Source organism: Seriola dumerili, unplaced genomic scaffold (assembly GCF_002260705.1).
Source record: "Seriola dumerili isolate Sdu_G_001 unplaced genomic scaffold, Sdu_1.0 BDQW01000002.1, whole genome shotgun sequence".
NCBI classification, from domain to species: Eukaryota; Metazoa; Chordata; class Actinopteri; order Carangiformes; family Carangidae; genus Seriola; species Seriola dumerili.
In genome coordinates, this window is record NW_019174257.1 from 12,139,805 (window position 1) to 12,154,474 (window position 14,670).

At 38.8% G+C, this 14,670-nt stretch overlaps 1 protein-coding gene across 3 annotated transcripts in view; it reads right to left on the reverse strand.

Moving 5' to 3' along the window:
- The window catches only part of fnbp1l (formin binding protein 1 like), a 54,507-nt gene that overhangs the window by 22,465 nt on the left and 17,372 nt on the right, over window positions 1–14,670 (reverse strand). For all 3 annotated transcript variants that reach the window (XR_002665018.1, XM_022742498.1, XM_022741338.1), the window contains exons 2-4: window positions 3,514–3,629; window positions 1,691–1,741; window positions 540–687 (exon numbers count right to left, since the gene is read on the reverse strand). Coding sequence is in view for 2 of the 3 variants with exons in the window: in XM_022742498.1 (XP_022598219.1) it covers window positions 540–687; window positions 1,691–1,741; window positions 3,514–3,629 (315 nt within the window). In the remaining variant the exon portion in view is untranslated. The remainder of the gene's footprint in view (window positions 1–539; window positions 688–1,690; window positions 1,742–3,513; window positions 3,630–14,670) is intronic.

Genomic DNA, 14,670 nt, shown 5'->3' on the forward strand with positions numbered 1-14,670 from the left:
ATGTAGATGGTTGCCTGTGGAACTCTTATAATATTTTCCAAAATGTTGTATATGAAGTCGTTTGTCATTAGAAATAAATAAATAAAAAAAATTATACTACTATTATAATTTAAAGACATCAGTATGACAAACATAAACAAAAAGACCATAACTGGGAACAACAGCACATATTTTGTGCCTTTTATCAAGTGAAATTTAATTAGATATTTGATGTTTTTTAGAATAAAACAATAGGAAGGCGCTTTTCTTCTAAAGCATGTGGATCTCAGATTTTCAGTTTATAGCATCAGCAGATGGTGGATGAAGTAAAAGACAGATGGTTAACATCACATCCAACATATTCATCCTCGAGTGAAGCCAAACAGAAAATAAATGCATATTAGGCACAGAGGATACAGAGGGAAGACAGCTACATCCGTTTTATGACAGGAAGCAACAGGTTTTCTGGGGAACGTTGTATTAATTACCAATAGATACACTGAAAACGATGAAAATAAAACTTTTTATTCAATAACATGCAGAGAGTCTGGTGTACTCACATGCTTCCTCTCAGCTTTGAGGTCTTGGCTGTACCTCATCAGCTCTCCATACACCTTGTGAGCCATGTCCTCCGCCACCACCTCCCTCTGACCAGCATAGTCATTGAGTTCATTCAGTATGGAGTAGAACGACAGACATGATGTGAACCTGCACAATAGACACAGATGAAAAGTGTTTAACACTGCACACAACATGCTTCCTCTCTGGTCTGCTGCCAGATTTTATTTTCAAGAGACCAAAAAAGACGAGAGGCTGAATGACAAACAAATATCTAAAGTGTAATTTCTGAACAAACTATGTGTGGTCTATAATGTGATATTTTTTTTAAAATATGACTGAATAAAGTGCAACTCTTCCATTTTATGTTCCTCCAAAAAATTTGTAATTTGTTTAAAAAGTTTAGCAATCCCAAAAAAGATGTTTCTACATTGCTAAAAACATTATGGTTTCTTATTTCTATGATGACACAATGAAACTATTATTTTTCCAAGCTGCCGACTCCTTTCTAAAAACAAACAATCAGTCACACTGTTTTCATTTCAACATTTTCAGAGGATTTGCAGGAGAACTGTATCATATCAAGTTAAAAAGGCATTTGAACTTAAGTATTTTGCAGATGATGCAGATAAAGAATAACTGAAGTGAAGCTTTTATTATACCGAGCGCTTCACTATAATAGTGTACTTTTTTTGGTCGGTCAAAAAGTGGGTGTCAATATCACCATGACACATCTGCGTCAGTGAGGTTAATGGCAGGAGAGTGGACCTGCCACATTAGATATTTGGTCTTACTTTATTTATATGTCTGCTGTCCTGTTGTATAGAATATTAGTTAAAGCAAATGGCCTGGAGTTATTGTGGTGTCTGAAATGTGCTATTAAAATAAAGTGTTTCCTGAGTTGCCTAAAACACTTCCTCAGTGCCCTTTTGTCATAAGACCAATTAAACTCTTAAATTGGTAAATTTGCAGACAGACAGAGTTTGTGAAACCACATCAAAAAACCCCAGTGTCAACCATTATTTCCAGCTCTAGACGGAAAAAAACAGTGTCTAGCAAGCCTTTTCTGCCTTTACAGTCTGCAAACGTCCGAGGAGTAAAGAAAAGCAGAATGACTCAGGAGAAATAGAACAAATCCATTGACTCCACTCACCTCGGCTCCTCATCCTTGGAGCGTTTTGGACAGTATTTCTTTACCAGGTTCCTAATGCGAAAGAGAGAAGCAGACGTAGAGGTTAAAAATACTGTCTGATATTGTAAGCATGGTAGAGAAAGGTGAACAGACAGAAGAGGAAGGCAGTCAGACAGGTGCACACACCCATACACCCACCCACACACACACACATAGAAAGAGAGAAAATCTCAGTATATTATTAAAGATAAATCAAAGCTTTAAACATCAAAGCCTACGCCTGTCTATTCCCTCAGGCCCTGACAATACCGACTGCAGCGAAGTTAATGATTTAACTAGAGAGCAGAAGAATGTATGTGTGTGAAAATGTGCGTGTGTGTGCGTGTGTCTGTGAGTGTCAGTTCTCTTGTTATAAATGACAAAAGCAGGAGCCCTTCGGCCTGATTTATGGTCTGACCCACATATAACATAAAAACATGCACACTGTAACACAAAGACACAGCGTTGTATCTTTGATCATTCTTCAGACCTGCAGCTTTGTGTGTGTGTAGGTGTAGTTGATAGTTGAGATGTGTGTGTGTGTGTGTGTATTCTGAAGGGATTTCCCCTCTTTGATATCACACATCAGTCACCACTGGGACTCTATTGGTTTGTAATGATTTCTAGATTTGTGCTTGTTGAGTACTTTTAACAAGCATTGCAACTAACAATAAACAAATACATTACTAGACACTTTGCCTTTATTTCAACATTTTCGTAGGGATGTTCCAAGCAAATCCTGAGGATCGGTATTGAGGCCAATCTGAACTTCTTTTTTTTTTTTTTTTTTAAAACATTGGTATTGGCTGAAATACCCTTATCGCCAGCAGGTCTTATCAACTATTGCTAGTTAACGTTAATTCCATGAGTAACTTGTTGATAGAACACCATTTAGATACCAGCCTAATAAAGACCCAACCTGGAGCAAAAATAAGCACTGGGCTTGTTTTGTAACTTGTATTATGTCATGGAAGGCAACCCAAGCTGCATTTGGGATGCTTCACAACATCCCAAATGCAGCTTTGGTTACACCAAAACTAGCATGTCTGATTTTTTTTTTTGCCTTGTCTCCCCTTTTTTTGACTGACTCTATGAGGTGCTTGTGACGTTGACTGATAACAGCACAACGCCTTCTTACATGCACAAGAAACTGTGGGTTTTTTTTTTGTTTTTTTGTGTTCATTTGAGCAAGCCTGTAACCATTTTGTCAATCACAGATTATACCAAATTCATCAGACCTGTAGGTGAGACATCCCCCTCTACACACACATGTACTCGTATGTTATGTATTGACACACTCTTCTTTTCTGGCAAGTGGGAAAGAGTCCTCCTTCACTGTGTGTCACTGAATGGTTTGAGGTTCACTTCCATTCATAAAACCTTGTTTACATATGTTAATATCTGCCGTTGGTGCTGTCATGAGGAACAGTAAAGTCTGTCTCAATCACACAAAGGCACACAAGTCAATGAACACAGTAAAGTTATGATTGGTCAGCAGTTTAATGTGTCTCTTTATCTTTATTTGTGACTATGACTGCCTGATCTGACACATCTCAAAAAGACACAAATATTGGTGTAGTCAGATCCCAACATACGTGGTCTGTCCTGGTCAAAACATATAAAAAAAATGACAGGCATCATTTAAATAAAGCACGATGTAGCACAATTCAATAATGTCTACTATGCAGCTGTGTCATGCAAGAAAATGTCAATTTCACCCTTGTATCAAAGGACCTTCCATTGAATGTTAGTATACCTGCTGAGGTGTATTTGTTGCCGTTTTGTGTGTGTATGTGTGCATGTACCGTAGCTGCTTGGCGTAGTTCTGCTCAATGTCCAGTCTCTCCTTCACAAACTTCGCGTAGCGCTCCAGAAAATCGATCCCCCACTGAGTGTGTTTGTCCAGATTCTCAAACTGGTCCTGAAGAGGGGAAGAAAAAAATGTGAAGGGCAGAGGAAGAGAGGAGGGGAGGAAAGACAAAAGAGAGAAAAAGATACTTGTAATTCATATGAATACTTTTGAATTGGCAGAACAACAATAAAAAAAAAAACCATCACAGAAACACATTTTTCAGATTCAAAACAACAAGGGATTTAGCAGATAGTTGAGATGAATGAGTAAAAAGTAAAATGGAGGTACATTTGACAGCTGGATGGAAAATTGAATTAAAATTCAAGGTTACATGACTCAGCTGTCTGTCTGCCTCAATATAACTCTGCACTCATTCACACAAATAAAATACACATGTCCTCCTGCCAGTGACTCAGCAGTAAAAGTGTTTACTGTCACACATGCCGTATGTCTCGTACATCATACCATTTTTAAACCCACACATGCATAAATCAAACTGCAGCATCACATTTACCTCATGCATTACTTACATTACAAAGCAGCCAAAATTACAGCAAGATAAATATGACGACAAAACAGCGCCAAGATGGAAAATGAGCTTCCCCGATACAGTTCATGATCTCCATAAATTACATGTAAATGCTAAAAGATGGAAAAAAAAGCCATGGAAAAACTGAAAATAAAAATTTGTTTTCCTCTCCTCCCCTCTCTTATTCCTCCTTCATCCCTTCAGACTTCAAGATCATTGGCATTTTGATCAGGAGTTTTTTTCCCATGTGAAGAGCAGCTTGTCCTATTTATTTTTTTTTTTTTTATCAGATCAGTATGAAATTTGTATTGTCTTTTCCTAAACTGACAGATGGAAACATGTAGACCTATTTGGGAACCAATAAGAGGGCATTTTGTTAAAGCAATCGGGAGAGCAAGAAATCATCAAATGTCCTGTTGTAATGTTAGCTACTGGTAGGTACTGGTACTCTCATTTGAGCCCCAGTTTTTAGCCTTTATTTGTTCACATTTTGATGAATTGCCACCATCAAAAGTATGCCGAGTTAAGCTATTAGCAGTTCCTGTTTGCAATATGCCCATGGATGTACAGACAAAGATCACTGGATTACTTTGAGACTGAAGTAAACTTAAAAATTAGATAAATCTTAAGCAAGTTCTGCAGCAAGTATCTTTGACTCACCCTACAGTATCTTTGCCTGACATCTCTCCCTCCACGCTTCCCTATCAACTCTCGTGTCCCCTTGGGGAGACTTTTGTCTTTCTCTTTTGGATTTGTCCTGCTGAATATCCACATCTATTACAGAGCATATCCTGTAATTTCCTGGTTAAAATCCTGTCCACGACGATGAATTAAATTACAGGGGAGCATAGAGAACCTTTTATTCCCCACCTCCCCGTGTAATGTTAATGCCATTTCCATGGGGCTCAAGTGATGCTGTGGTTTTATTTCAAGTAATTTTTATTTCTACTTTTAAAATCATTCTAATTTGGCAACAGCATCGTGACATGGCGATTAAGTGAATCACTTATTCTTTATGACAACAACACATCTCTGTGCTCTTGGTGTCAGATTGTTTGCGTCAGGTTAGACTGGCAACAATGGCTCTGCTCAACTGGAAGAACACGATCATTTATAGCTCCCTGAACACACACACACACAAGGGATTATATTTGTTGTCAGATGTCCATTTGTACTGACAACAAACATACTCCACCCTCTTCCTACCATGTTCTGTGTGTGTTCCAGGCAGAATTTGATGTAGTTTAGGGTAAAGGGTCAAAATGATGAATTTATCACTTCATTCATTCCTCTAAGCGTCAGTGAGCACATTTTATGTAAAAATACATCCTCTGCCTCAATGTAAATGCTAACATACAAAGCCATGTGTATTTCTAAAGTGTATTTTTTAATGTTTTATCCTACTAACTTCAATTATTGTGAACCATTTTCCCAGATTACTGGATGAAATGAAAATTCAGTCAGGCAGAGACTTGCACTTTGACTGAAATAACCATCTTTCATTTTTGGTCAAACTTATCTTATCACAGTGTGGTTAATGCAGTTGCTGGCAGGGACTGTTCTTTAACCTCCATATTGGTTAATTCAAGGACACACCATCTGACATTTTGTTGCTGAGCAGCATTTCTAAAGCAAAAAATGACCAGTTTCGCAATATGCTTTTCACTATGTTTATGTCTTAAGGCATTTAAGTTGATGTCAACTGAAACCTGCATGCTTTGTAAAATCACTTGCTGCGATATGAAAGTGTGTACAAATTAGTAGTGAACGGGGTAAAATGCAAAAAGTCCCAAAGTCTGAGTGTATGCAATCTTTAGGCCCAACCCACCAAAGAATTTTTTTAAACTTTATTCATTCAGGGTATGTTCACCACGCACAATTGTTCGTTTTCAGCAGCGCTCTGATTCACACTCGGACACATTCACACCTTGAACCTGCCCAGCACAAACAGTCTTATCTGTCGCCCGGTGCAGCGGTTGCTGGTCATTTAAATGCTTTGTTTGAGGACACCACAGTGGTAGTAATATGGGAGGGGCACGAGGCGCTCATTTTCTTCTTAACCCTGAATTCTCCAAATTTTCATCTTCCCAGTTTATAAGCCCACATGCTGATCTTCAGGCCAACCAAGACACAACACCACTTTCAGAAATAATCACAAATTGATATAAAGTTGCTGAAAACAAGCTGCAATACACAAAAATAATACATGGAATTTTTTGGCTTTCATATATGAAAAACACAAATGGATCCCAAGCCATGTCTGCATTGTGACACACGTGTGGTTCATTAGTGCCTGTATGTTGACTGTTCTCAGTTTCACACAGCATAATCTAAAAGGTGGACATGAGCCAATGTCCTATTCTTTTTAACTGTGGGCGCTGAAATCATGATATCCATCAAGTGTTGTGCCCTAGCTACCACTCTGTGTGCTTCTCTCTGCCTTTCTGTGCCTGTGTCAACACAAACCAAGGCCTGGACCGGAGCAAATAAGGGTCACCATGGGAAATACGAGACAGCGTGAGACAGCTGACCTCCTTGTTCGTTCAGTTATCATTTTCTTCAAACACAAAGACAGCAGGGAGGCTTTTAAACAGCACTGCTGAGCAGCATGGTGCTTTTAAACTCTAGGCACCTTATTGTGTAAGTGGAGGGTGAGTATAGAGACTACTTGTTAGTAGGGGTGAGTAGATTAGCAATACTGGCAAAAAATATATATATTTTTTTTTTAGCAATGTCTATTACTGAGGACCAGGGTTTGGTCACCTGTGCTGGTAAGCATTTGAGCAAGATGCTGAACCCCCACTGACAAAAATATCATGTATAGAAAGAGAAGGACACAGGATTTATCTACGAGTTTTATTTTGGTCATGATGTCACTGCTTTGTATATAATTCTTCTATGATTTCTATATTTATATTGTTGAATATTTGATTATGTGTTTCAGAAATGTAGCCGTTTAGTGTAAAATTTAAATTTCTGTGAAACTAAAACTGAGGGCTGAAAAATGTCTCTGAAAATTAGCAATAACCCTGTTTGCATTCACTCATTAAGTCATAGTCTTTTTGCTATTTAATTTATGCAACCACTGTCCTTGAAGCCCACACTAAGTGAAGCACTGAAGCCCGTGACTCCGGGTCATATTTCCATTGTGATGTGGGAGAAGAAAGTGATTCAAAAATGGAAAACAAGACAGCGCCTGCAGTCCAAGAACAGCCTTCAGTTAAAGACGTATGCTGACTAAGTGCAACCACTGAGACAAACAAAGGGAGTCCAGCATGTTAAAACTAAACTGTGACGGGGTGAAACATGGACTGGCAGAATTAAGAGCTTCCTAATGCCAGATTCATCAGCGAGAAACACATTTTAAAAAAACTCTGTGGTGCAGACAATTAGTAAGTGTCAAGCTGCCAATTTTCAAGCATTTTTGTATTTCAAACAGCAAATTTAGCCCAAAAAGATGCAGCCAAGATGAGCAACAGCAACAGAGATAAGCAGCTGCTCAGCAGGATACTTGCATGGCTTGTTTTTGTTCTGTCATTATCTGACATCCTGCTTCACTGGTCACTGGTAAATGCCTGCTAGCCTGTCTGTTACCAGCCAGGTCTGCATCCATCCCTGTCCAGCTCCTTATAGCCAGCGTGTCCGCCTGTGGTTGCGTCAGCCTGTGTGACGGTGTCCATGAATAAGTAATAGAGTATGAGCTCATCCTGTAGTTTGTGGCAAACTGAACACAGACTGGCTCAATGGAGAAATGACAACATCTTTGGGCTCTGGGTTTCTCGGCTCGCAGGAAAAACAGTAGGAGGATGAGAATGATGATGAGGGTTACAGCATAGCTGACCAATTCTGGGAGCTAAAATGTCAGAGAAAATGAGATACTGGATTCTCTGAGTGGAAAGTGTCAGTGTCAGACAGACACTGCAGGTGCTGCAACAGCGTGGGTTACTGAGTGCAGACCACATTCAAATCTCCTACTCTACTATGAAATACCAAGGGCACCAGTTACCGCTGATACAATAACTATCCGTTATCTTCCTATATAACCAATCACATGTGAGTCAAGCAGACAAGCAGGCCTACGCATAATTAAAATTTGGTTCCCACCTCAATAAATCCTGCACTCTTGGTTCCAAATGTAACCTTCAGCATAGACAAATAAGCCTGGTAGCTACCTGGTAGCCAGGTAGCCAGTTTTTGCAATTAATAAAACAAAGCTGCCAATAACAAAATAATCTATCAATTCTTTAAAAAATACAAGTCCACACCTTAACGTGGGCTTAATAAAGGAAACACTTGTACCACTAACAAACTTGCTATGTACAAGATAAATGACATTTTAAAAATGCTGAATACAACAGGACTACATGTTTGGCTCCAGCACCATTTCCCACCATTTTTCATTAGAAGGGATTAGCACAAAATGAACAAATACGGATTCAAGATCTGGATCTGTTCCAAAATTTAATGATTTCTTTCCTGGCCCATGCCCCATCCCTCCATCAAGATCAGTGAAAATCCTGTAAACAAATAAACAAACACACAAACAAACAAACAAACCAGCAAATGGACATGGGTGAAAATTGGTGGAGATAAAAGAAAAACGGACCTCATATCAGCTGAGCTCTGATTAGCACAGAAAGGTGCAGCGATAGCCATGTTATCAGAGGCAGTAACACAACATCCTGTCATATAATCGTCACAATCACAGGAAGGGATGCCATCACAAACAAAACAGTAAGACTGGGCCCTCTATCACAATACATTTGGTTTGAAATTACTGAACTACAATACAATTACACATAAATATATAAAAATACATTTCATTACAGAAATGACCAGAAATTCTACATTTTAATGAATTTAAGACCAATTAAGGAAACAAGGTTGAATGGCATATATTCCACATTGAGGCTTTGTCAAAAGACTCAAATGCAAATGCTGATGGTAGTTTGAGGCTCTCTATACTGAACATTTTTGAAATATCACAGTAGGAAAAGCAGTATAAGTATCAAAATTAATGAAGACTGAATTCAATTTAGCCAATTCCATGTCCTGAAATTGCGCATCACTGTGATTATTAACACCATTGCTTTTCCTGTTCTGGCAAGTCAAAATGTCTGCTGTGAAAAAGGCTTATTATCATAGCAGATACAGGTGTACATAGCCAGTCAGCCTCATTCTTTCAGTCACCAGCGAGAGCTCAGACCAGAGGTTTGAACGCAAGTTGACTGGTAATGCAATGACAATCTGGTTTAATATCTGTATCCATCAGCTAATCTCACCCTTCATCTTTCCCACATCGTGAGTAAGACCCCGAACAAACATTAACATGTTCAGTCTGTCTGTTGATGAGAGTTGCATGTTTATATTATCACAATATCTGTCTTCAAAGCAGCAACCATTGCCATGGAGGAATTCTCAGTACAGGAGAACTAGAGATGGATGAAGCAGACAGTGGAGACTTTTTATGCATTGTTTGAAGTCATTGATTTTAAATAGGTAGAAAGTATTTACTTAATAAAAACTTGACTTTTCAGTGTGTTGTTAAAGATTTGTTATTGAATGCATTAAATGTAAAAATAAACAAATAAATAAATGTCAATTTTTTTTCACTCAGGCTGTTACATTATTTTATTACAGATATACTGGTGTCTCTTATTGCAATCTTTTAAATATCAATATCAGCCTTGAAAGTCCAGTATCAGTTGCACTCCACACACTAGTCTTAGCCATTACATCGACACTATATAATTTTTTGTCGGCACATGCCTAATTGGACACATGCCACTGTGGACAGTGGAAAAAAGAAAATTTGTTTCCTGCCCAGATTCAAACCAGAAAATGGGTCACAGGTCTGTTTCTGCTGCGTTTCCCACCGACAAAGCCACTGCTCTGCTTTAATGAGCTTCAATCGCAGGGTAAGAGAATAAATTAGTCATTTAGCTCCCAGACGAGGAGGGCTGAAGACGCCCTGTGCAGGGATTCCACTGTGGAAACACCCTGATAACCAATCAGACGGCTAGACAGCCCCTCCCCAGCCAATGAGAGAGCCAGACATCCTGGGTGCATTCCATGGGAGAAGGCAAGGTTAATTAGCATAGAAAATGCTGCTAGGACAATAGACTAATTACACACTGTGCATTCCAGAGCAGAGAGCATGCGCACGCACACGCACACATGCGCGCACATGTACGCGCACACACACACACACGACAAAGACTGGGTGGGAAATGTCAACTTGTCTGAAACACTGGCATCAGTACGAAGATCCCCAGGCTCAGTCTGCAGTGTGTGTTTGTGTGGGTGTGTGTGTGTTTTTGCTGCAACTGTTTTCATCTTCCTCGAAAACAACCAGAAAAAAAAGTCTCTTCCAAGAATGTGATAGGGGAGAGGAGACCGGCTTTTTGTGTGTGTGCGTGTGTGTGTGCGTGTGCGTGTGCGTGTGCGTGTGTGTGTGTGTATGTGCGCTGGAGGTTGAAGCGGGAGTGCTAGGGAGGAGAAGATTGGCATTTGGAGAGAGATTTTGAAAGGGGAGGTAAGAAAAACAAGAGGAAAGTAGGAAGAAAATTGGACAGGAGAACAGGCGTGCATCTGTGTGATGAACATTCATTTTGTCTAAAGCCCTGTTTGGACGTGGGTTATTTCTCTGGGGGAGTTTGGTTGATTTTAATATCACCTGCCCTGACCGGTGAGCCTGGATATATGCACTGATCTCCCAGTTTGGTTTGATTTTGATTCACAAAGTTTAGAATCGATTCATTTTGATTTTGATTAATTATGATGATTCATTTACATCAGATAAATACCAATGTTGTCTGTAGCATTTCTCAGAATTTATCCTGGACATCCACACATCTACTTTAAAGATCCCTGTGAGCACAGACAGGGCAGAAAGAGAAAGTCTGCTCACTAATCCACCTGCACTGTTTGTGTTGACAAGACATCAGCCTGATATCTGCAGACAGCTGTTAGCCAGTGTTAACTCTGCGGAAGGGGCAGTTGAATCCACACACTGTTCATTCGACTTCCACATCTTTATATATCACAGCCAAAGATAAAACCTCTTCAACAAACACAAGCCATTAGCTAAAATCAGTGTGCAGAGTCCTTTAAGAGTCTATCCGTCATAAATGTGATGTCTAACCATTCTGAGTCACGTGCTGAAAACGGCGGCGACTCGACATAGTTAAGGAGACTGTTATGACAGACATTGAACACATCATACAGCCCTAACTGGACTGGCATTTGTATTTTCTAACAGGCATTTCAAGCTACTTTAGTTGATATTTTCTGTTCAGGTTAGCGGATCTCAAGCAATGGGTGGGAAACATGGATAAAATGCTCTGTCACAGTATATTTAATTTCATATCATGACACCAGAATAATACATACACAGGAAATTCGTTAGAAAGAAAGAAATCGTTAATGGATGAATTGCAAACAGGAATGTATGTGTTTGGCTCGTCCAGGTAACAAAATACACGACAAATCCAAGGACTTCATCACATTAATTCAAGAATCATAGAAAAACTGATATTACTACAAAGTAGTCTTCTCACTGATTTACAACATTTCCAACAATGGCCTAATGGCTCTAGAGAAGGATATTAAGGATAGTTACCACTGTATAAAAAGGAAGGAGGAAAGTCATCTCACATTATACACTCTTTTAACCCTGACATCAATATATAAAAACTTTTATGCCAACACTGCATTCTCAAAGTTTATGTGGTATTTATATTTTTCGACAATTCATCGAAGCTAGTATGTTTGGTTTTGAACTGTTGGTCAGACCAAATAAGCAATTTTAGTCAGAGCTGAAAGAGTCAACCTGGATCTATTTGGACTGTGAGCAGAGGCCAAAGCACCAGGAGGTAAGTACACATAGTTTATACCTGTGTAGATTACAGACACACATACACACACATGCTTTACTTCTTCTTTGTTGAGAGCATCTGGATTTGAATAGACTTGGATTTGATGCTAAAAGGTTGTTGTGTTGAAAAGTCTCCAATTGCCATCTATGGGCAAAACAGACAGGAGCACTGGCACACTGTGGACTTCAACCCCCCCTCACTTGTGTGCAGGCAGGAGGAACAGCCAGTTTCTTCGGCTGTTTTACAAACCACCTTCTGCAGGTTTTAGCCTTAATATTACTGTGTTTTCATCACAGATTCTCTGGAGAGCTTTCAATGGGGAGCCCTTCAATCCCATTAGCCTAATTCTGTGTGTTAGAGGGTTTGATAAATGCCTGACCTACATGAGCACCTGCAGCTCTTCACATTCCTTCACTTGCTCTCCTACACAGCTTCCTAGTGTGAAACCAACAGAGCAGCAGTTAAAATGTACAAATATAGATTTACACCTACTTCTAACCTGAATTAAAATGTTCACTCTAGACTTAAATGTGGCTACTTCATAGTAATCAGCAAAAACTGTTCTATTGGCTGGAAGGTTTTTGCTGCAAAAAGAAGCTGCAGCATGAGTTAAGTTTGCATTAAGCCGTGTTTCTCCGTTATGTTTATTGGAAATTTTCTGAAATTGTGATTTTCAACTCATGACCACTGTTCCTCATGTCAATGCCGCTTACTGTTGTTCTTCAGACTTTGTTTAGAGCTGAAAATAGGGCTGCATATAACTTTAGTTTCATTAGCAATTAATCTGCAGATTATTTTCCTGATTAATCGACTAGTTATTTTGTCATTAAGATGTTCAACCATTATTTAAAAAAAGCCTGTCATGAGTGAGCAAGGCGACATCTTCATCTTCATCTTTTTTGTCCAATCAATAGTCCAAAATCCAAAAGATATTCAGTTTAGTGATATGCAACAAAGAAAAACATTAATTCCACACATATGAGAAGCAAATGTTTGGTATTGTTACTCCAAAACAAACCTCAAAAACAGCTGCTTTTCTCTGTGTAATAACACACTAACTTCTATGTGACCGTTGCTCCAAAAAAAAAAAAGAAGAAAAAAAACTATTTTAGCCTCCAGGAAATCTTGACAGGCATTATTTATACACAATTTTCTGATGTTTTATAGACTAAAGGAATAGATGATTATTAAAAAAAGAAGATCACTGAATAATAAAAATCATTAGTTGCAGCCCTAAAATTAAACAATTGTACTTCTATTTTGTGGTGTTTGCACTTGCAATATAGACTCAGATAATCTTTGGAAGTTCCCATAAGTGCTAAATGCCCATTTTATAGCTGTTAAATGCAGCTATCTGGCTCTAAACCTGACATGACGCATGTTTGTAGCCGTGTTGGTGATTGAATTACTTCATTGTAAAGATCTGTCTCAATGAGCTATTTACACTATTTTAAGCCACACCCTGTAAACACACACACACTTTTTTTCTGCCTTGCAGGAACTATTTTCATGTTTCTTTCTTTCCCCTGCGGAAACAGAAACTACTGCATGACTGTAGCCCTACACAAACACACACCAACCTCGCAAACCACACAAACTGTACAGGAAACATGTGATTCATAGCTCTTCAAATTAAACATAATTTCAGCGGATTAAAATGAATCAGAGAGTGATCACATCATGGATCACAGTCCAGCTCCGAGCCAGGGAGCGGCTTCACTCCTGCAGACAGTCACCCTATGACTCCATGCATCCTTGAGTACACCAGTGGAGCCAAATGGGTTCCTGTAAGGTGTTTAAATTATTGTCATATTTGTGTTCGTTTACAAAAGTTCGAATGGTTCAGTTGACGTGAATAAATGGGTGTTTCTTCCTGTTATGCAATAGCTCTAGATTTTGTTTTCCAGTTTGTGTATTATTTACTGTTGAGTTAAATGATTATCTCGAACAGAGTGCACTGATTCACACCTCAATAACAGCTGTGTAGTGGTTTAAGGGGAAAACTATTCATATGTTTCAGATAACAGTCACAGATATCTTGTATCTTATCAAAATCAAAGCTATGAGGCCGTATAACGCCTGAAAATCTTGTATTCTAGTAATCTCCCTTGACAGTCTGCACTGGAATGCATGCTTTCATTTGTTTCAGTGGGTGGACCAGTCAAACACTTTGTCCAATCACTGGCCCAAGAGGCAATTTAACAGGAACCTGTGCTCATTGTGTGCCAGCAAACACAGCTCAGGGGAAAACATCAAAACTCTTTCCTAAAACTCAAAAAGAACGCAGATGGAAAAAGCATTGCAACTGCTAATAAATACCTGAAGCACAGACGCTGCATCAGTTTTAACACTGACTCGGTTTCGACACCGAAACACTGATTGGCAACTGGAAAGTTGGAACAGATGTTGGGTGAAAATGTCAACGATGGTCAACTCCACTGTTTTTCACTTTTGTAACAAACAAAGCCGGCACACATGAAAAACAGAAAAGTATTTTCAAAAGCAAAAATCTATGTCACATTGGTGTAGAACTGAAATAGTCAATTAATTTCTTGAAAGAATACTCATTGATAACTATTTTAGTGATTGATTAATCATTTTAAAGTCTTAACAAAAAGACCAAATAATTCTGTAGTTTCAGCTTCTTGATTTCATGCATTTTTTCCACCCTTATAATCACTGAAAAGAGAATTTGTTTGAGATC